Source organism: Acipenser ruthenus, chromosome 5 (assembly GCF_902713425.1).
Source record: "Acipenser ruthenus chromosome 5, fAciRut3.2 maternal haplotype, whole genome shotgun sequence".
In the NCBI taxonomy this organism is placed as follows: Eukaryota; Metazoa; Chordata; class Actinopteri; order Acipenseriformes; family Acipenseridae; genus Acipenser; species Acipenser ruthenus.
The window spans coordinates 7,204,943-7,229,221 of NC_081193.1; the positions used below are offsets into that span (position 1 = coordinate 7,204,943).

At 39.0% G+C, this 24,279-nt stretch overlaps 1 protein-coding gene across 1 annotated transcript in view; it reads left to right on the forward strand.

Moving 5' to 3' along the window:
* The first annotated feature begins 2,414 nt into the window (after nucleotides 1-2,414).
* Nucleotides 2,415-24,279, forward strand: part of LOC117402752 (probable methyltransferase-like protein 24) — a 34,197-nt gene continuing 12,332 nt past the window's right edge. Inside the window, exons 1-4 of the mRNA XM_059023580.1 lie at nucleotides 2,415-2,921; nucleotides 14,436-14,534; nucleotides 18,620-18,759; nucleotides 21,837-22,065. Of these exons, the coding sequence (XP_058879563.1) occupies nucleotides 2,559-2,921; nucleotides 14,436-14,534; nucleotides 18,620-18,759; nucleotides 21,837-22,065 (831 nt within the window). The 5' untranslated portion in view covers nucleotides 2,415-2,558. The remainder of the gene's footprint in view (nucleotides 2,922-14,435; nucleotides 14,535-18,619; nucleotides 18,760-21,836; nucleotides 22,066-24,279) is intronic.

Consider the following 24,279-nt stretch of genomic DNA (forward strand, 5'->3'; position numbering starts at 1 on the left):
ATAAACATACCATCCTTAAAAATAGTATTTAACAAAAAAAATAAATCTAATATAGGTAGTGGGAATTAAAATATAAAACACTCATTTACAGTTATACTGTGCATGCAGTAAAAAAATATATACTTAATATCTATTTCAACTTTAAGTAATCTGTACAGGTTTTTGTCCATTTTATATGTACATTAAAGACTTTTTCACTATAATGCAATCACCAAACCATAAGCCCTATATTTTTATATCTACACTGTCTGATAAGATAACAGCCTAGCAATGGCTCTGTCTGTGACTCATGGCACTGGGTGATGCAGATGGCTACAGATTCAAACTATGTTATCCCCCACTGTGTGTATTCTGACAAAGAAGTCATCCTCATGAGAGATGGCTCACTCATCTTCAGAGAAGCAGGGGAGCTTGGTGAGCGATTGCTGGAATTGGAGCAGCAGACCTGAGGATGTTTATTTCCCTTGATTTAAATTCACATCTACAGCAGCAGCAGAGACCCGTCACAGTGTGTTGGAGATATCAGATAAATGGAGATATCAGATGTCAATTGTATCAGTGATCTGCTAAATAAAGGAAAAAGGGTGCAAAATGTACCTGCCTGCTGATTGGGTAGGATGCCTATAAGTAGTGGGCATTGCAGATGAGCGTGAGACCACAATGGAGTAACTGAACTGAACGTATTTATAAGCAAGCAGCTTATAGATCAGTCCTTCCCCAGATCTGCTTACCTGTTGAGCCCGCTCTACACAACGCAGAGACAACACAGTGTAGCTAAAATTCACAGTGAATGTTCACAGCACATTAGAATCACTACCTTGAGGCTCCAGCAGGCTGCAGTATAATCCTTTTTAAGAACTTAAGAACATAAGAAAGTTTATAAACGAGAGGAGGCCATTCGGCCCATCTTGCTTGTTTGGTTGTTAGTAGCTTATTGATTCCAGAATCTGATCAAGCAGCTTCTTGAAGGATACCAGGGTGTTAGCTTCAACAACATCCCACAATTCTCTGTGTAAAAAAGTACCTCCTATTTTCTGTTCTGAATGCCCCTTTATCTGATCTCCATTTGTGACCCCTGGTCCTTGTTTCTTTTTTCAGGTTGAAAAAGTCCCTTGGGTCGACATTGTCAATACCTTTTAGCATTTTGAATGCTTGAATCAGATTGCCGCATAGTCTTCTTTGTTCAAGACTGAATAGATTCAGTTCTTTAACCCTGTTGGCATATGCCATGCCTTTTAAACCCGGAATAATTCTGGTCGCTCTTCTTTGCACTATTTCTAGAGCAGCAAGATCCTTTTTGTAGTGAGGTGACCAGAACTGAACATAGTATTCTAGATGAGGTCTTACTAATGCATTGTAAAGTTTTAACATTACTTCCCTTGATTTAAATTCAACACTTTTCGCAATATATCCAAGCATTTTGTTGGCCTTTTTTATAGCTTCCCTACATTGTCATTTCTGAATCAACATAAACTCCTAGGTCTTTTTTAGATTCCTTCTTCAATGTCATTATCTCCCATATGATATTTCTAATGCCATTTTTTTATTGCCTATGTGCAGTATCTTACACTTTTCTCTATTAAATGTCATTTGCCATATGTGTGCCCAGTTCTGAATGTTGTCTAGATCATTTTGAATGACCTTTGCTGCTGCAACGGTGTTTGCCACTCTTCCTACTTTTGTGTCATCTGCAAATTTTTGATTAAAGATCCAATCTTCATCTTGTGTTGTTTAAACTGCATTGTGTTACCTGAAGGTCAAATATATCACAAGTACAGGGTGGTTTTTTTTCTAACACGTTGCTTGTAGAATGGACTATACTTGATTTTTAGGTGTTTGGGAAGCTTGTTGTGTTGCTGGGGTTGTATCAGATGAGCTACATGATTTTCAGATAAAAACATTTTTATAAGAGGAAGAGGAGACAATCTGAAAACATCCTATGTAAAACACTCAATGGAGAAATAGCAAATAAAAAAGCATATGCAGTTCAATGACAAATGTTTTGTCTATCTTCTTTTTATAAGCTCCTTTTATTATTATGACACATTCTTTCTAACAAGAGTAAAAATGCATTTAGAATCGTTTGCATTGAGGATCTTTGTGTCAAAAATCTTGTCCACTCCAGGAATCCCAGTCTCCCCTCACACACTCACACAGCAGCATTGTTTTGCTGGCTTTGCTCATGAAGTAGTAATAAATACTAAGAACCAGGGCTCCCAGGCAGCCTGCTGCTTATCCTGCTCTGACTGCAGGTGTGTAATGTTACAGACAAGGCAGAGTTCAGAGACTGGAAGACCAGCTGAGAGAGGGGCGGAACTGAACTAGTGCTGGGGGGAGGAACAGGGGAGGGAGTTTCTAAACTTCTCATTGAGTGGAACATTTTGTTCCTCTCTCTCTCATTCGGCACTCACTTACTCCGCAGCAATGGTCTGCATGAGAAGGACCAGGACTGTACCAGGCACTGGGGCAGGGAGGTGCTCATGATGGGAGAATAGAAGGGGAGGGAGGGCTGTTCCATTGCATGCTGATGAGCAACTAAAGCGTCTTCAATGTGAACCATGATGAGCAAAGACAAATTTAGGAAGGCCTTTGCACTTCACATCTGCCTCATCTTCACCACGCTCCTCATCGCTGTCCAGATCTACATGGAGTTTAGAAGCCCCCAGTCTTCTTCCTTCCTTGGTAGACTGCCCACACCTGACAGCCACAGTGTCCCTGACCTGAGCAGAGACCAGGGCAGGAGAAGATCTAGAGGAAGAGGTGCAGACCAGGCGGACTTGAGCAGAGACATGGTTATCAAGAGGCAGGTGTCATTTGTGAGGAGTCTGAAGCGGGACCCAGCAGGCTTGGCAGCAGTGGGAGGCACAGAGAGCCCAGAGAAGCTGGCAGACTGTTGTCCTCTCCAGCACCAGCACAGAAAGGTCAGTGACAAGAGAGGAGAGGAGGGGATACGGAACCCTGAAGTGGAATTCTGCAGGAGATAATCATTCCAGAATTTTTCCATTTAATTCTGAATACGTTTTTTTTAATGGATTAGACATACGTGCTTGTTTACACCAGTCAAGATAATTATTAGGCTTTAATATGAAAAAGCTTACATGTGTTCAGAAGGTTTTACTTTATAGCTTATGTACTGACACTTGTAATGTCATGTTACTAATTCTACACTGGATCAAAGAACTTGAAATGTCACGCCTGTTAATACCATAGAACAACAATCTCCTGTGTTTGCTTTGGATATACCCAGAACTCGAAAAAATTCCCACTTGGTAAACATAGGTCTCAGTGCAATATATTAAAGCTGTTTCATCCAGTGCATACTACATTAGCAACCCTCCAGGTTATTATAATATTGAGTGCCTTCATGCTGAGGGTCTTCAGTGGGGAAACATGATGCTTATATTGAGGTCCACTGATTTCACATGTTCTTTTTATAGTTCGGGTTCTTCTGTGTGTATGGGGGTGGGGGGTGGGGGGGGGGGGCTCATAATGCTAACGCTTGACCATACTTAACGCTACTGTTCACAGCCTACACGTCTTTAAATTTCTGTTTCTGAAAACACTGGAGGCATCCAGAGGAGATCAATCAGCAGAGGCTGCTCACTGAACTCAAGGGGATATGCATGGGCAAGCTCATTAAATATGAATGGCCCTCCCGAAAGCCATGTGGGCTGAGTATTGAGTCCCCGCTGAGTGATCTTTGATGCAGAATGTATTGCAACAACCTGACACAAGGAAGATATCAAGGAGATTTTGTGTTGTTGTTTTCAGTATAAAAAAGCATGCCTCTATATCAAAAAATTGCTGAGTATAAGTCAACATTTCCTGTTATTTTGCCAGGATTTAGTCCAGGATTTTTGGTTATGTGTGCTTATGACTAATCCTGTAGTAATCATGACATGCAAAAGACATGCTTTTAAAAAAGAAAATCAGTATACAGGTACTTAAATTATAATTAGAGGATATAGCTGGCATTTTTGTTTTTTTGGTCTCTTCTGCTTCATGGGCAGTTTGCAGCAGGTGTAAGAAGAGTAAATGATTTGGTGTGGGGAGTCGAGTAACGTGAGAGTAACGTGAACAAGTGATCTTACTTATCATAAGTGGGGTGTAATACCTATAGCATACTGTTCCTGTATGATTGTCCCACGAGAAAATAAAACTAACAATTCAACTAGGCATTCAAGTTATTGACATTGTTTTAGTTTGTTTTATCAACATTTCAGCACTATAGGTCTGAAGCGTTAGGGCTGGTGAATGCATAGTACTGTTTTGTATGTTACAGATTTGTAAATACTCAACAGGCGATACAAACATAAGCCAGCAATGGCCACAACTGAGGATTCCCCTCAGCAATGTAACTGTAACCAGCTCCTTAATCCTACGGGAGTGGAGAGGGGCAGAGATTGTTTGAACAATTTCAAGGTAGATAATAGGCTTCAGCAAAGCAAATGAAAGCTAAAGAAATATGTGTCATTCCACATCACTGCTTTGGTATGGAGCTCATGCAAGAGAATGCTGGTGGTGATAAACAGTTAGCAGCCCTTGGTGCTTTAATTGGCGTTCACTCAGTTATCTTTAATTTGACAGTCCACTGAACAGTAATGGAAAATGTTTGCTTTCGAAGTAAACAGTACCCTACCCTAACTCATTGTGTTTGTGTGAAAAAAATAATAATCAATAAACAAAAACTGACATTCATGTCGATAGAACTTTAAGATGAAAGCGATTCGCATGACAAGTAATTGTGGATTTCATCTTTCACTGCAACTGCTTGTGGTGGTTCTAAACAGGTTTCAGTAGGAACAACTGCAGACAGCTATTGAGGTCATTATACATGTCTCTGTGTCACACACTGTGATTAGGGTTAAACGACAGAATTAGAGCCAGGGGCCAGCACAAAGAGCTGTGGATTTGAAGCACTATGAGGTCCTGTGTGGATTAACCTCACTATATCCCACTCACTCCAGCAGGTTTATTTTCTTTAAAAAAAAGGACCACATTTGTAGCCCCAGGTTGTCAAGACCTCAGTTTTTAGACTGTGACAAAATAGATGTGAACTGCTGTAGGAATAGACCAAATAGCAGAAATCCTGGGCACTATTATTCACTAAGCTTTAACTGAGTCATTTGAGTTTGTATGAATTGGTATCAAGGGAACTTTCCTAGTTTGTTGAAGAAACAAACGACAGCCCAGTACAGTTTCATGGATATCAAATTGTATTGTAATCATAGATTTTTTTTAACCCTCATAAGCACATGTCAGAAAATTGGCTTTCCTGGTAACCTGGGCTCCAACCAGACCCCAGCAATAAAACAACATATAACTAACAACTGGAGTAAATGAATGAATGAAAATGTGTATATGAACACTTTATTTTGCTTTTCCTTCTTGCCATCGTTTGGTATAATGTGTTGTTTATGCTATGCAAAATGGATAAGATGCCCAATGCGCACAGCTGTCTCCTAGCAAGTGAAGGCACCACTGTATTCTGGACGCCGTAGTTTATTCTAGGAACATCCGGACACGTGAGATATCATTGGAAAGCGCCAAGCCTCCTCTTTCATTTGGTATATTGACTGTGTTCGAGTTACAGGCACTTGAACACACCTACCAGTTTGCTGCGCGTCACAGCACTGGAGCACTGAATGAGGGAGTGGTACAAAGTATGCATACGGAAATGCCTGACATCAATGGAAAGTGCAAAGCCTGCGCTTTTAAATAATGTTGAAACTGGAACGCTATCTGTTGAAGCGACCGAGTAATGAGATATTCATGCGAGAAGGTCAGGCCCTCCGATACACTATGCCTGGGGTCCATACGGACTCCAGACCTAAAACAATTTGGGAAATTCAACCAGGCTACCTGGACTACAATTATCCTTTGCACAGTGTAACAGGATGGGTGCCTGATAACTACCTAAAAGGAAACAGAAATCAAGTCACTAGAGCCACAAAAAAACTGATACTAAAGCACTGTGGGGTCTGATACTAAAGCACTGCAGATCAGGAGGTATTTAATTTAGCTGCAGTAGTCCTAAACAACTTCTATCTCTTGCCCAGGTCAGGTCAACTACCTTGTTTAGACTGGAGTAACTTAAGCTGTGCTTAAAATCATTTGAAAGGCAGTCCCTTCAGTGCAGCCAACACTTCTTATCATGCCATCCAATCTGCTTAAAAAGACCTTTATCTGAAATGGATCAGTGATAGTCTAGCCTTAACTGATTCCAGGAGAACATTCCATCAGCGGTATCTAATAATGTGAGAAGCCACAAGTCTTTTTTGCTGAACACTGTTATTAAACCCCGGCTTTGTTGATAGCTTCACTGGGCAGTGATATTTGTTCGCTCTGTTTGCTAGTGTACTGCATATGCAAGTAAATGGAAGGGTTTGAACCTTGCTTCAAGGATGCCCCTGGAACAAAAAAACACAATAAACCATTTCTGCCACATGGTGAAAAACGTATTGAAAGCCTAATTAAGGCAAACATGTAAAGGTATCATTCTTTTTATCTTCAGAGGAGCGTGAAGCTAAAATACATTGATGTAAACTTCTTCTCAAATGGAAAAGATCATTTTTCTCACCTGTCACGCTGTTACAATTCATTTCTAATTCATTAAAATGTTTTGCTCTCTCTCTCTCTTGCTGTTCAGCAGAGACAATGTTAGCCGTAACTGAGCTGTACAGTAGCTTGCCTCAGACACCTCCCTCCAGTCTACAGCACCTGGAGGAATAGCCTTTAATATCAACAGCATAATGAGTTTGACTCCTAGTTTTGGAAACTAAACTTCTGAGCACTTTGTGTCAGCATTTACCCCAGCATGGATTCCCAAAGCCATTCAAACTTGTAATTGGAAATGCATAGTATTAATATTCCTGTTCTCTTAATAATATAAGCTCTCCACAACAAAGAAATCCTGGATTTTCCTCAACCATGAAGAAGCTTGAAAGTTACAAATATCCATTTAGAACTATGTATGTGAACGAGGGATATGGACTTTTGAGAGCTGCTAAAAACGAGCCCAAACAGCTTCTCTCTGCACCACCATGGCACCTTCAGCACAGTTCACAGTTTTACTGGAGCAAAAGGAATGCCAACCCCTTTACATGAACAACAGCAGCTTTCTGTGACCTTCCTAAACATGCAGCAGGTCTGGAAACGAGGAGCAGAAGCTTTGAAAAAGAATTCTTTCATTCAATCCAAGAAAAGGACTGCTCTGTCAGTGTGCTTTCATTGTGGCAGTCCCCAGTGAAATAAAGAACTGGAGAAATTCTGCGGCATCCTTGCCAAAAGTGTAAATAATATTGTCGTATAGTATTTGGTTGGAATAAGAATTATATTTTATCAAGTGTTTATTTTGGCAAATGTTATTAAATTAAAAAATAGAATTAAAGACAGTGAGGTACCTATTTTGCTCACCAAATATGGCCTATATATATATATATATATATATATATATATATATATATATATATATATATATATATATATATATATATATATACATGAACTAGGCTATCAATGGGGTTCTGTTTGGGGGTTGGGAATAGGTTGAATATTTGCAATTGACAGTACTCCCTTGTATTGCTGTACAGCTATGGCCAATTTTGCATTACCTAGAATTTTGGGATTGAGACATAATTAAAAAAAACCAAAAAAAACAACCTATAGGAACATAATTTAGATATTTCATTTAACATCATGTAATCAAAGAAACTACAAAATTATGTTGAAAAAGTCTACCAGAAGGTATAATAGTAGTACAGTATTTCACGTTAGAATTCAAAATGTCAGATTGTTCAATGGAAAACTACAAAGCGGTATGTAATTCAATATTTTTGATGTAAAATCTAAAATGACAAAAATGTGTTAGATGAAAGCAAAGTTGGCACGTTAGAAACTGTGATTTTCAGTGCAAGGCACTACAGTGTGTAGAGCTTTTTGTTGAACAATAAGAAAATGTGTCTGGGTTTTATATTTTATTTTATGTAAAGAGCTCATTGGAAGGGTGAGTGCTGTACCTCTTACCAATGATCTTGAATGGCAAATATAGTGTTACCACAATGACAACACAGTTGCACAAGGACAGCTACAATGATATCAACTATTGGTAGAATGGTACCACAGTGGCAACATATTTGACATACCAATGATGGCCATATACAAAAAGCATGAATATTGCATTTTAAAATATGCATGAATATTTTCTATGAAAAGATCATTTTCCAGCAAGTAACCTTGTTCCTCCCTTAACAGTTGTGTGTATACGTTACTATTACAGCCACACTAGGTTTTGTTTTTAAAATGTTAAATGAGTAAACAGTGTCACTGTGACTTTATTAGATTCCAGTGGCTAATTGTCTAACGATGCATTGTTCTCTAGTGGGTGATGCCTGTATCTGTATTACTGTGGGGTGCCCCTAATGTAATTAGCAGGGCACAGCATCCTGCCCTTTCCTAAATGTGTAGGACTCTACTCTGAATGCTCCCCGCCCTTCTCTAAATGTGTAGGACTCTACTCTGAATGCTCCCTGCCCTTCTCTAAATGCGTAGGACTCTGCTCTGAATGCTCCCCGCCCTTCTCTAAATGCGTAGGACTCTGCTCTGAATGCTCCCCGCCCTTCTCTAAATGCGTAGGACTCTGCTCTGAATGCTCACCGCCCTTCTCTAAATGGCACTCGTTCGCTTCCAGCCCATTACAAACCCATTACAGAACTGAGGGAAAAAAGCACGGTTACAGCCCATTAAGCAAAGCATGGCAGACATAAAAGTCACATGGTGTGCTATTTGGAGTCACAATCAAAGAGGGCCAGTGCCTTGAAGCCTGTGAGACACAGCTATGTCTGGCTTCTGCTCCTAGGCTGTGTCTGCCTTGTAACAAGCTGCATATTCAGAGCTGGGCTTCCCCCATACTTCTTAAACTCCTCTTAAACTACTAGTGCCACAACTTCCACTTGGTTCCTTGGTATTACTAATAGTGGATCAAGTCACCTGACTCGTTATTGGATATGCTGGAGAAAGAAATAAGCAATGGGAGCAATGGGACTTGGCTAGGCTTTACAGTACAGTAGGGGCCTATTTATGACCACAATGGAATAAGTCAACACAGCAGAGCAGCAAACCACATGAATGATTTGCATGTTCTTTTGGTGGCTGACTTGCAGCATCAAGGTCAGCTGGCTCTGCAGATTGAGCAATGTTTTAAAAATCTCACGAGGGAGGGTTTGGAATGTTCACTTAATACTGGAGCAAATATTTACTTTGGTGAGGGTCCCAGCATGGTGTGTCATATACTGCAATAAGGGGAGCCCAGGTTTGTGTCCTTGCTGTGTGAAGTAGCAGATACATGGAATCTTTTCCAGGGATTCCACAGGGAGTGTGAAATGGCAATTGGCTTGGTTGAGGGATCAGAGGACATCCACTGCTGTTGTGGCGATTGCTCCTGGGAGGAAACATATCTGATGTTCTAAAATAGCCAGAAAAACACGGTAAAGTAATTGGCCATACAACATTTATTTATTTTAATCCTTTCATTTGGATTTTGATTTGTTCAACACATCATCATTGATCATTCAAAATAAAAATGGATGCAAGCATATCGTGTTTTTGTGAATAGGGCTTATTATAACCTTTTTTATTCACTAAAATAACTATTTCAGACATTGTCAATAACAGGGAAAGAAGCAATCAACAGAGCCAGAAGACAGATGGAAACGTTTACATAGCAAAATATGAATCCATTTCTGCTGCTCAGGTTTGATTCTGTGACATGCTATACAAATGTGTTTTGATTTGCAAGTAGGGGTTCGCACTGTACAATTTTGCTACAGACAGTCTGTTTTATTTGGAAAGAAAAATAAAATATATTGACAAATTTGCATGGCACTCGTGTATTTCCACCCCATTACAAACCGATAGGCTTGGTCGATGAAACACAAATGCCCCTTAAGATATATATATATATATATATATATATATATATATATATATATATATATATATATATATATATATGTATTGATTGATGTTGGAAAGCTTTGCCTTATGTTGTAATGTAATGAAACTTTTATTAAGTAGTTAGCCATGAGGAAAGTTACCTGGGAATATTTGCCTTAATTACCAGACCTCACACAGTCAAGAGAGGACCTCCTACGAGCTTGCTCCCGCCACAGCACTGTGAGATTGCCATGTAAATCACACCAGCCCCCTTTGGCTATTGTTATGCAAATATAAGCACATAGTGGTGCCATCCAGTCCATTATAGGATGGCTTTGGGCCTTTTTTCAGCAGTGTAAGCATACACGGCCAACTCTCAGCTGTCCTAAAAAAGACCAACTTAACATGTGGCTCAGCACCAGCTTAGGTCCATCTGAAAGGCAGTGTAAACTCACCTGACTTTAGGACGGCTCACGCACGAAGTGAGTGCCACTCGGCTCCTCCCCCATGGAATCATAAGAACATAAGAAAATAAGAAAGTTTACAAATGAGAGGAGGCCATTTGGCCCATCTTGCTCGTTTGGTTGTTCGTAGTTTATTGATCCCAGAATCTCATCAAGCAGCTTCTTGGAGGATCCCAGGGTGTCAGCTTCAACAACATTACTGGGGAGTTGGTTCCAGACCCTCACAATTCTCTGTGTAAAAAAGTTCCTCCTATTTTCTGTTCTGATTGCCCCTTTATCTAATCTTTATTTGTGACCCCTGGTTCTTGTTTCTTTTTTCAGGTCGAAAAAGTCCCTTGGGTCGACATTGTCAATACCTTTTAGCATTTTGAATGCTTGAATCAGATAGCCACATAGTCTTCTTTGTTCAAGATTGAATAGATTAAATTATTTTAGCCTGTCTGCATATGTCATGCCTTTTAAACTCGGAATAATTCTGGTCGCTCTTATTTGCACTCTTTCTAGAGCAGCAATATCCTTTTTGTAACAAGGTGACCAGAACTGAACACAATATTCTAAATGAGGTCTTATTACTTCCCTTGATTTAAATTCAACACTTTTCACAATATATCCAAGCATCTTGTTGGTCTTTTTTTTTATAGCTTCCCCATATTGTCTAGACATTTCTGAGTCAACATAAACTCCTAGGTCTTTTTTTATAGAATCTTTCTTCAATTTCAGTATCTCCACTTTTCTCTATTAAATGTCATTTGCCATGTGTCTGCCCAGTTCTGAATGCTGTCTAGATAATTTTGAATGACCTTTGCTGCTGCAACAGTGTTTGCCACTCCTCCTATTTTTGTGTCGTCTGCAAATTTAACAAGTTTGCTTACTATACCCGAATCTAAATCATTAATGCAGATTAGGAATAGCAGAGGACCTAATAGTGAGCCATAGGGCAACAGTGTGGAGTAGTGGTTAAGGCTCAGGGCTCTTGACCGGATGGTCGTGGGTTCAATCCCAGGTGGGGACACTGCTGCTGTACCCTTGAGCAAGGTATTTTATCTAGATTGCTCCAGTAAAAACCCAACTGTATAAATGGGTAATTGTATGTAAAAATAAGGTGTAAAAAAATAATAATAATGTAAATGTATGTAAAAATAATGTGATATCTTGTAACAATTGTAAGTTGCTCTGGATAAGGGCATTTTGAGGTTTCTCCTCTAATCAGTACTTTCTGTTTTCTACATGTTAACCACTCCCTAATCCATGTGCATGCATTTCCTTAAATCCCTACTGCGTTCAGTTTAAGAATTAATCTTTTATGCAGGACTTTATCAAAAGCTTTCTGGAAATCTAAATAAACCATGTCGTATAAGCTTTGCAATTATCCATTGTCGATGTTGCATCCTCAAAAAAATCAAGCAGGTTAGTTAGACACGATCTCCCTTTCCTAAAACCATGCTTACTGTCTCCCAGGATATTGTTACCATATAGGTAATTTTCCATATTTTTTATTTATTTTTTTTATAATTTAGTAAGTTGCCAGTTAGTTTTTTTTTATTATTATTTTCTCCCCAATTTGAAATGCTCAATTATTTTTTAGGTTCAGCTCACCGCTACAACCCCTGCGCTGACTCGGGAGGGGCGAAGATGAACACACGCTGTCCTCCGAAGCGTGTGCCGTCAGCCGCCCACTTCTTTACACTCTGCAGACTCACCGTGCAGCCGCCTCAGAGCTACAGCGTCGGAGGACAATGCAGCTCTGGGCAGCTTACAGGCAAGCCCGCAGGCGCCCGGCCAGACTACAGGGGTCGCTGGTGCGCGGTGAGCCGAGGACACCCTGGCCGACCTAACCCTCCCTCCCCCAGGGCGACGCTCGGCCAATTGAGCGCCGCCCCCTGGAAGCTCCCGTCCACGGTCGGCTTTATAATAGTCTGGATTCGAACTCGCGACGTCCAGGCTATAGAGCGCATCCTGCACTCTAGCGAGTGCTTTTACTGGATGCACCACTCGGGAGCCCCGGTAATTTTCCATTTTAGATCTTATTATAGTTTCCATAAGTTTCCATATAATTGAAGTCAGGCTTATTGGTCTGTAGTTACGTGGTTTGGTTTTGTCTCCCTTTTTGTGGATCGGTATTACGTTTGCAATTTTCCAGTCTGTCGGTACAACCCCTGTGTCAAGAGACTGTTGCATGATCTTGGTTAGCGGTTTGTAAATAACTTCTTTAATTTCTTTGAGTACTATTGGGAGGATCTTATCCGGCCCAGGGGATTTGTTTATTTTAAGAGCTCCTAGTCCCTTTAACACTTCTGCTTGTGATATGCTAAAGTTATTTAAAACTGGATAGGAACAGGTCGACATGCGGGGCATGTTGTCCGTGTCCTCCTTTGTAAAAACCTGTGAAAAGTAATCATTTAATATATTTGCTATTTTTTTTCTTGGTCTATGATTTTGCCATTTGTGTCTTAGACATTTAACCTCCTCTTTGAATGTTCTCTTGCTGTTATAATATTGGAAAAACATTTTGGAATTGGTTTTAGCCCCCTTAGCAATGTTCATTTCTATCTCTATCTTGGCCTTTCTAACTTCCTTTTTGACTTGTGTTTGCAGTTCCAAGTACTCTTTCTGTGTACTTTGGTTTTGGTCCCTTTTAAACACTCTGTAAAGTGCCTTTTTTCGCTGAATATTTTTTTTTAATTGATCTATTAAACCATTTTGGCCATTTTGTTTTAGATTTAGATTTGTCTACTTTTGGGATGTAATTGTTTTGTGCCTCTAGTACTACATTTAAAAAAAAAAAAACAGCCATCCTTTTTCTGTGGATGTTTTCTGTATTTTACTCCAATCTACTTCTGTTAGTCTCTGTTTCATACCTTCATAGTTAGCTTTTTTAAAATTGTAAACCTTAGCTTTAGTCATTACTTTTGGGGTTTTAAAAATCACTTCAAATGAGACCATGTTGTGGTCTGAGTTTGCCAATGGCTCTCTGACCTCTGTTTTAGTTATTCTGTCTTTGTTATTTGAAAAGACTAAATCAAGGCATGCCTCCCCTCTAGTCGGTGCCTTGACAGATTGCGTTAGGAAGCAGTCATTTGTCATTTCCACCATTTCAATTTCGTCAGTCGTGCTCCCCACCGGGTTTTTCCCATTTTATATGGGGGAAGTTGAAATCCCCTATTAGTATGGCTTCTCCTTTTCTACACGTAGTTCTTGAATTAGAGGAAGTGCTATTCAAAGTTAACTGCAGCAGAATAAGCACCCGGAGATCTCCAGGGGTCGAAACGTATGCAGGCTTTGTGAGTTCTTCCTTCCTTCCATATTCATTCCTGTAAGTATTAACCTCTGGCAATAGAGAAGACCAATACAATGGACACACACCAGCTTTACTGCACATATTCTAGGTTTTTGACACATCTGGAGTTGCTTGACTTCACACTTTCATATCTCATATTTAAAAGGCTGGTGCTGACAATATAACACTGGTGTCTTTTGATTGGTTTTGTGGTCTGCTGTATATATATATATATAATTAAAGGTAATATTTGTATAATTAAAATAAACTGATCTTAAAGGAGCCTAACTTCTTGGCAAAAATAAAGACAGATGAACCGTGATGTGAGCCTGATAGTTGCAGTATAGAATATGCTGTGCTGAATAAGCCCTGAATCAAGTGCTCAACACAACATGCTCGTCAGATTTCTTTACACATCCTTGAACGCTTGAGGCTCTTGTGCTTATGTAATCTCTTATGAAATATACCATGATAGCTTGTTCGATTATATTTGTTTAGGGGTAATGCTTACTGTAGCAGGCTTATTGTTAAAGAGAATCTCCGGGGTGTATCTGATCAGACAATACTGCACTTGTGTTATTTCCCTGTTCCATGAGAAAGAAACTGGATCATACAATATCCAGTGCTGTATTAACTGACTGATTGGGTGAATCTGATGCTCAGTGGACAAGGAATGTATAACTGAATGTGTTTATTCTCCTGTGTTACAGTCCCAGTGATGGCACATTGTAATTGAATGTGTTTATTCTCCTGTGTTACAGTCCCAGAGATGGCACATTGACTTGCAGCCTTGGGCCAGTCCCAATCATTCCTTGGAGGATGAAGCAAAGCGGTTCCTGGATTATATCACTAGTCCTCAGGTGGGATTAATTTTTTATGGTCATAGCAAGAAGAAGCTGGTTAAGAAAAGAAAGGTTAATGTTCCTATTCATTGGGACCCTGCTTGTACAAGTTTATACAGCTAGGTCAGGCCCAATGCAAAGATCAAACAGTAGACCAGTCTGAACTGGGAATATTATAAACATACAGGGTCCCCTTTGCAAAACATCGAAGGATGTCATATGTTCAGAGATGTTAAGTGTTCCACCTAAAATGCAGAGTCAGAGGTTTGATATTGCAAATATTTAACAAACATCAGTGGATAATAAACACAATTCTGAGGGTGGGAGTATTATGGTTGATGTAACTTAAAACGTGAGTATCGATGTTTCTTAAGAAACTGCACAGACTCCATTTCTTAATCAGTGTTAAGTTTATTTCATACATGCAGGGAAACCAGTCCAAGTATAGATCCGATTACCAGTTGTTACATCTTTTACATGACATTAAATACCCTTCTGCATAGGTGTCTCTCTCCTCCTCTTCCTGTAACACTCAACCAATAGAAAAGGTACAACACATTATTCTGTTACCATATATTTAATTTTGTGTGTGTGTGTGTGTGTGTATGTCTCTGTGTGTAATCTAGTGTGACGACCTCTGAACTCAGTGCATTCTTCAGACCCCTGGTGGTGCCCCAAAAAGGTCCATACATCTGGTTTTTGTCATCTTCCTTGTTCCTATCTCTCCGTTTTGCCTGACCCTTTGAGTCCAGTGGCATTATCTCTTATTCTCCCTCTGAACCTTTGGGTCCAACGGCAGTCCCTGGGAGCCTTTTAGCTCCTTTATGCTTTGTATTCCCAAAAGTCTTAGAGCCTGGCCCCTTCTGGTCCACAGCATTGTTATCTTGTTAGCTTGCAGTCAATGTTGGACAAGAAGCTTGTAGACGCAATGTCTCTTATCAATTGTCAGCAGTACATGCAATTTGAACCAAAGTCTGCTATCTGCAATATTAGTCTCTTTTCAGAAAAGAACACCAGTATAGCTCTGCCAGTCCACATGCATAGCAAACTGCTAATCAATTCTCGATCCATGTTTCCCAACAATGGTGGTCATTGAGCCCTTACTAGCAGCATTAAAACAAAAATTGAAAAGTTGTTTCATTTTTAGAAACTTGTATCTAATGCATAAAAGGAAGATGGGACTATATATAGCATATAACAATATTTACCTGTGCCATACATCTCGAATGGTCCTTGTTGTCACTTAATATCCTAAACTGCATCGCTCCATTCATCCTGACCTTTGGAAAAGATTCGGGATCCTGCAAACTCCCTGCTTGAATCTGTTGATAAGCTGAGGCTTTCGCCTGCCTTCAGGGGTTTAAAAGTAGCCAAGTGATTTTATAACCACCATGTGTGTGCACAGTTACCTTTTTTGTTTTGTTTTTGCTTTTTCAGAGGAGACAGCTTTATTAGAAATACATTCTCTGTCAGATTACAAGCACCTGCCCATGACTAAGCATTGCTGATTCATGCTGCATTGCTTATTACTATTCCTACATTAGTCTCTATATTACCAGCTCACTGAGGCTAGAACTGAACCCAAAGTGCCTGAAAAGATCTGGTATTAAACTGATATTATGTAGCATAAGGGATGCATATATAATGAACGGTTTAAACAGTGACCTCTCAATTCTGTTATCGCATTCTACAAGTACACAGCTTTGTCTAGCAGAGCACGGCTGTAGAGGCAGGCACTGCAGTGAAATACCACTCACTGTTGTAACAGTCCTTCTGGCTGATGGTTTGAGGCACATGTGCTCCTCTGATCCTGTGAGACCTGGAGCCGTTTCAGTCTTTGGTGGGCATGGACAGGATCATTTCATTTAATTTATCAATCCCCACCTTGACAGTATTTGTTATACCAAATATCATGTTTAAAAAAAATTCGTTTGAGACCTTTATAAGGAATGGATAAGATTTACAGAATTATTGTGTAGCTACACTACAATCAATTTAAGTAGAAGAAAAATGTATTTTAAAAACATTTTGCAACTGTTACATACATCAGCAGCAGATTTGTATTCTCTATTATTGAAAACTGTTGGGTGATGTATGATATCATTTTCTATTTGTGCAATCATCATTGTTGATGTTGAACACGCTTGGAATTATGTGCTGCAGGTTGAACCCCATTGAATCCCATTGGAAAGTTAGAGTTATTGTTGTATTTAAAAAAAAAAATTGAAATGTTTCCAACAATATACGTTTTACGTTACCCAGATGGATTGTGGATTTTCAATCAGTTTTGTGCTTGTAGGTTTTGTATAGTGTTTAGTAAGTTAAACTACATCTTCTTGTATGTGAAGCGCAGATTAGCCCTAAACATTGCAAGAACATGATAACTTGAAAAAGCCAGAAGAAATGTTCCTTGTCCAAAATGTGTAGCGTATTTGACATTAAACATCTTTTCACATTGTTGTAAAGCAAATACCGACCTACACCTCTGAACATTGTGTCTATTCCAGATTAAAATCTGTCCCAAACTAAAATAACTAAAAGTCTCCCTGGAGTCAAGGAGGTCACTTGAGTGAGTGCTGATTGAATAAACTTGCCTGGCCCAGTTTATGCATCGGCCTGTAATTCTGTTCAAGGGGAGCCAGTGTTAAAGCTTGGAGAAGTTCCTCTTTGCATAAGATGCAGGATTTGGAAGTGTATTATCAGAATTTCATACAAGTGAGTGTAATGGCTTGGCATCTCAGCCCATTGAACTGAATAGAGAGGCAATAAGAACATAAGAACATAAGAAAGTTTACAAAAGAGAGGAGGCCATTCAGCCCATCTTGCCTATTTGGTTGTTAGTAGCTTATTGATCCCAGAATCTCATCAAGCAGCTTCTTGAAGGATCTCAGGGTGTCAGCTTCAACAACATTACTGGGGAGTTGGTTCCAGACCCTCACAATTCTCTGTGTAAAAAAGTGCCTCCTATTTTCTGTTCTGAATGCCCCTTTATCTAATTTCCATTTGTGACCCCTGGTCCTTGTTTCTTTTTTCAGGTCAAAAAAGTCCCCTGGGTCGACATTGTCTATACCTTTTAGGATTTTGAATGTTTGAATCAGATCGCCGCATAGTTTTCTTTGTTCAAGGGGTGGATGCAAACCTCTACCTCACAATTTTACACAGTTAGTATTATGAACTCATCAGCTGCTAGGAGGATCCATCACATGAACTTAACCCTTTAATATCTGAGCAAGATCATAATGCTAGCAAGATCATATTGTGAGAGGAATCAGAACCAGTTTCAATCCAATGGCCTCAGTAAGTTATACTGGTTCACTCATTGTCACTCAACCCATTTTCACTCATACCATCCACTTTTACAGTTTCTAAAATAATTCATTAAAAAAAAGCTTGACAAACTAGCTCTGTTAATAGATTTAAAATGTATGGTCCTGTTTCTTCTTCTTCTTTCAAATCAATGATGTAACCATAATGGCTTGCAGCACTATTAGTTTGATTAATGCTATACTGCTTTAGAATGCCACTGGACAGTATGGATTTAAAATCCAGATACTTTACGCTATTCCATAGTAGTGATCCGTGATAAGCCCTATTATATAAACTACATATATACCACCATTAAAAGTGATGTCTTCAGTTGGCTTACACATTTGTTTTTGTAAATATAGCTGGATAAATTACACAAACAGTTAAACAAAAAAAACAACTTTCTGTTTATTGCCTAAACAGAAAGGTATGAGAAGTAACGCTCCTTGTTAGTAAAAGTATACAGTGGAGAAATATGACATATGTAGGACAAAATACGGGTTGATTGAAGATTTTTTCTTCTTATTTTTATAAAAGCCAATACTGTGATGGGGTCTACATTCATAAACAAAGCTTTCTGTACATGTCTAGATTTTTGATGTTTGTAAGCGACATGTAAATCACCACTAATATCTTTAAGGATTTTTTAAATGCACTCTGTGTTCTATATTCAGTCTACAACTTTCTGACAACATCATGTGTGTCTGTGGACACTGGTTAGAAATATATGCATGTGGATGAAGCCTACTGATCATTTTTAAATAAGTGAACTCATCACAGCTTCTGTCATTCAGCAGATTTCCTGTGGAAATGCACTGGAGAACGGAGTGATTAATAACCCCTGGATCACAGGGTCGCCCTGGCTGGCCTGTCTGGATGGGAGATACAGCCTGGCTCAGCAAATTAAGAAGAAACAATGCCGAGTGTATTCCCTGGGGTAAGAGTGGATTGCAAGGCCTCAGGTTTTTTTTTTCTTATCAAATCCTCAGCCTATAAGATACTCAAAATGTAATGTTAGTGGGATTGCTACCCACATTATTACCAGTTTACCAAATGCAGGTGGAAAGCCATGACTGACTTAAACATTAATGCTGCTATTAAGAATGGAAAAGCAGCCAATCTTGTTACAGCTGCCTATTGGTAATGAATCTGAATAAGTGGTCCTTATTAAACCCGATGAGAGATAACACAGGTGTGTTGGGGCTGGATAGATAATCCTTACTGAGCTCTCATTGTTCTCCAGGAAAAGTGGATAATGCCTCTTTATTCACTTTCTTAATACTTCATAGTTTATATGTCATGTCAAGAATCCCTTTGCCTCTTCATGGAGATCTCATCATATATGCTTAACCCTTACATTTACAGTGATAGGCCCCTGGACTGCATTGGGCAATGAGACTGGGCACAGAAGCACCTAGTGATTAGTTTAGGGCTGGTTTGAAAACTGCTCTAACATTACTGATACACCCTCCAGTGGTGGAAAGTGAACTGTCCCAAAGCTGTGAAATGAGTAGATTATTTCTCTGGTACTATTGGTTTTTCAACCAAAATGGCTTAAATGCAAATTATGGAAACATGAAATATTATTTTTTGTTCTAGAACCAGCATTTAAGTGTAACAACTAACTGTAAATCTGATAATGTGATATAATAAAATTAACTGGGTTTCTAACAGGGATATTTTACTGTTCTCTGCACTTTGTTCACACAGCTGATTTATGTATATTTGTTTCCAAACTGCCACTTTGATGCCGTTGCTGTGGAAGATAAGTGCTATTGAAATATTCATGTAAAGAAGTGGACTCATTACACATCACACGTTTACTAATTTGCCAAAACAAAGCATACTGTATGTGCATTTATCTATGCATGAGCTGTTGAAGGCAAACCAAGCTGTTTCCTAAATTTGAGAAACACATGAAGTACTCTAGCTAGTTTTAATCTTATGTACACCAGTGTACAGGGCTCTTTCAGCTTGGCCTTTTAATGTAAGCAGATGTCTTAATTTTGCCTACTCACAGCAAAGTTAGAGAACATAACAGATAGCTGGGCTTTGTTAGATTCCAAGTGTCTATTCACCTCTTGAGATGTATGCTATGTATATTAGTTCATGCAATAAGCATGGTGCTAAACCAAGTAGAAGAACTCTTTATACACAGTGGAATCGTGCTGCAATTTCTAAAAGAATAAATCAACAATCCACATGAAAGATACAATAGAATTATCTATTTCTGTTAGTACAGGTTTTTAAAATAACATTGATTATAATGCCAGTTGGCCATTTTGCAATATGGAAAAAAAAACAGAAAAAACCTCATCGGCAAATAACAATGAAAGCTGGCTGTTCGACGAACCAAATTATTAGCAACAAGATTCCAGTACTTGAATTAACTGATAAATGTGGAAACCCTTTTTTTCAAAGAAGGGTTCCACCTTTGAGAAACACCTCATAATACTTATACAGACGGATTCATGTCAATTGTATTGATACACACAGAGTCGAATCTTAGTGTTACAGGACACTGAAGTGGTTATAAGAAACATTATTTTACCATTGCTGTAGGGGTGCTTTATGGACCCACTTATTATCGTTACAACGTACAGTAAATACATACAGTAAAATGAGGTTAGCAAACTGAGGTTTATAGACAAACAACAAAACCTGTAGAACACAATTTAAACAGTTAACAGAATCACTAACTTACTTATTCATTATGCTGAATCAACTGCTAAAAAATCTTTAGGGGTCACACATTTGCCAAATCTGCCATCATGCAGGATAAATGCAGTTATTTTTTATGGATACAACGGTATCAAAAGGCAATAACAAAAACTACCTACATTACAGCAACTAAAATAATGTTAAAACACACTCATGACAAGTACTTGCATTGTTGCACATAACCTCATTGATAACTACACAGTGTAACAACTACAAATGGAACATAATACAACATACGTAATTTTACAGCTTAATCTGCAGAAGCTAATTGTTAATCTTGCTGGCCTTTTTTCCACTCTGCTCAGCGGGTGACTCGGCGGGTAAAAGTTCCAGTCTTTGGCTCTGGGGCTGTTTAAAAAAAGCTACTTTGGATTTTTAGTGGCCTGTCTTCATTTCTTTTTTCTTTAATATATTATGCTCTTCCAATGATAATAAAAAATAACAGTTTGAAAACAGCAGCTGAATGACATTGACGTAATTGATTTTCATTGGATAATTTGCCTTGCTACGGTGCATACAACAGTACTGTTGGATGACAATGACGGGTAAGTGGATAAAAAAAAAACAAGCAGAGCCAGGGAAATTGGCGCCTGTTCAATATTTAGCAGTAGTGCCTACCCAGGCACTGTTATTTGAGAGGCAGATGATGGTAAAGAAAATGAACAGACTCCCTTTATCTGCCTCCTCAATATAAGCAGTGTATTTTGCAGGAAGAGCACTCACAGGGTATAGTTACCCTCCAGGTGTAGGTTGTCTTGCATGTATGACACACTGTAGTCCAGCAGGAAAGTCGTATTTCCAGCCTCAATGTTGCAGCAACCAATAGGCACCAGTCTGATCAGGGCTGAGCCTACGATTAAGCTTGTAAAAAGTGCAGACATAGTTGAGTAAAGAATATTAGATATGAATGATGCTAAATCACTGCCCAAAATATGAGGTGACCGGCAGTCCTGCTAACCATCCCCAAAACAATCCCAGATTGAACAGGACACATTTTGCTGTATTTGTCCATTCCCATTAGAGAATAAGTTAATATACATATTTGGATTAGTTCGACCCATATTCCAAACGGGCACTGTCTGCTGACACTCGCTGGCAGACCCCTGGATCATTACAGTGTAACAGTACAGCAGATTTTTTATATAGGACTTTTAATTAGGTTTTATACTGGATTTAACAGAGTATTATTATTATTATTATGAATAATAATAATAATAATAATAATAATAACATAATTGCCCTTGTTTGGTACTGTAAGTGTGACCATCTTTTGTTTTTGTGTGTGTGTTGCAGGCTGGGGAGTGAGGACAAGCAATTGGAAGTGAGCTTGGCCAAGGCAGGCTGTGAGGTCCACTGCTTCAACCCCAGTATCAAAGTGCCACACGTTCAGGAGGCCAAGCAGCTCTGGCACCACCGACTGTCCATCGACTGGAGGGACCCCAACCCTGCCATCCCGCCAAACAAACAGCACAGCAACACCAAAAAGCTGGGCACCATCTTGAATGACTTCGGCCACAGAAAGGTAAGATCGGAGAATTTGCATTGCCAAATGCATACCGAAAAACTATTTCCCAAAGACCTACTTAGCGATACTGCAAGTAAAATAAAACAGAATACCCCGATGGATGGCCTGTGTTCATCTTGCCACTGTTCTTCAGCCAGAAAGGGCAATGACCTCAGCCAATGGCAATGGCCTTTTCTGCAGTTGAACCAATCGGAAGAGGGCTTTTCAGAAGCAGCAAAGATCTGAAGTTAAGAAGCTTGGTTCCATATAGAGTACAAACTCACAAGGCAACAAATCGGAATGATTTTCTCACCAAATTCACTCTGGAAAACGTATTCAGCAATCAAGATGTTTATATGAGTGTGACACAGTCTTGAAATCGTGAAACGAGAGGTTCCTGTTAACATAGCCGGGGAGGCACACTGCAAAGAGACTTTATTTTTTGTGCTGTTGTGAGTATTCTCTTTAATGCCACAGTCTTGGGCAGTCACGTTTTGATTTTGATTATTAAAACCAATCAAATCAATTCAACTAGCTTTGCTATGAATGATGAGGCAGCAGTCATTAGTGACTTTGAACCGGAGGTAGGAGAAGCAATGGGATGTGGTGCAAGACTGACTCCCATGGAGGGAAGGAGATGGTGCAGGTAGAGCTATGCTTCAGCTATATAACTGCTCCTTCTAAGTGCATTGTTCAGCGGTTAATAAAGCATCAAATACCTCCATACTGAAACAGTAGCATTAGTCTTTGTATGCACATGTAACTATACCACTGTTGTCTCAAGAGTAAGATATTCTCTAGCTCTGTTCCTCCATTCAGGTGAGCAGCAGGAGCTCTCCACACACACGCACCACTCGTGAATATTTCACAAGACTTCACAAACAATACAGTGGCTTGCTTAACATGCCATTGCATAGCTGTGAATAATAATAATAATAATAATAATAATAATAATAATAAACTGCGGCTGTATCCAATGTAAAACAAAAATAAACTATAGCATACATAAATAAGACATTTTTCAGATAGTAATAAAAACAGATTTTGCTTTCATTGTATATAAGACATTTCTAAATCTATCATTGTGAATTAATTCTCTGTGAGCATTTGTTATTATATTGAGTATGTTCACCTTTACTGTGTCTCACATACAGTACTGTATATCTATATCTATATCTATATCTATATCTATATCTATATATATATATATATATATATATATATATATATATATATATATATATATATATATATATATATATCTGTAGTTGCACATATCGAGAGATCTGCTTGTCCAAATGTGATGAGTGTTTCCCAATCACAAGGTACTGAATTTAAAGGCTGTCTGCCAGTATGCCACACTTACATTTTAACTTGGCTCCAGTTGAATGGGATAAAAGGGATTTCACAGTAAAAGCCATGGCCTGCTCAGCTTTGAGACAAAGCATTTTTATGGTTTGCATTGATTGAAAGACTTTCCCTTAATGAAATCTACTTACAAAGTCTGTACAAAAAATCTTTAAAAACATTTGAAATGATGTTTCAAATTGACTTGGTTCTGTATAAGATTACAATAGGGGGTGGAACAGAGCAGCTCCCTGCGCAGGCACAGGGCTGTCACTTTTCCTCTGGCATGAAGACACTAATGTTTTGCAGGAAAAAAGTGAGGACGGAAATATCTTTTGGAAATATCGTTTGGATAGCAAATGCATGCTTGTTTTTTAGCGAATGTTTACAGCTGGATAGCAAGTTACAGGATGTCACAAGGGATAACTAATTGAAAGGCTGCAGACACACGGCAAACCGAAAATGGGCATTAGCTTGGCTGCTAAAACACTCATTTTTTTAAAGGGATGTGCAGACAGACAGCATGGCAGACTGAAGCTTACTTTGACCATGTTTTGCAAGTGTTTCTGCAATTGTGTTTTTTTTCCATGCAAGGAGCTGTGATTCAGAAAGTGGGTGCCAAAGTACCCCATAGCTTTCTGACATGACAGCTGTGTAGTTTTGTATAAAACATGTTTAGAGCTACTTTACCATGTAAGGATGGCATACTTCAGTGAGTCTAGACAACATGTAGTTGATCCACTTGAAGAAAAGACATTATATCGTCTACGTTGGGTGAAAATACAGAATACCGTTTCTTGCTTGAATTTGCTATGAAATACATCATCTCTCTTTATTTCTCACACAAAGCAATATACATGAGAACTGGGCAAGGAAAATAGCCTT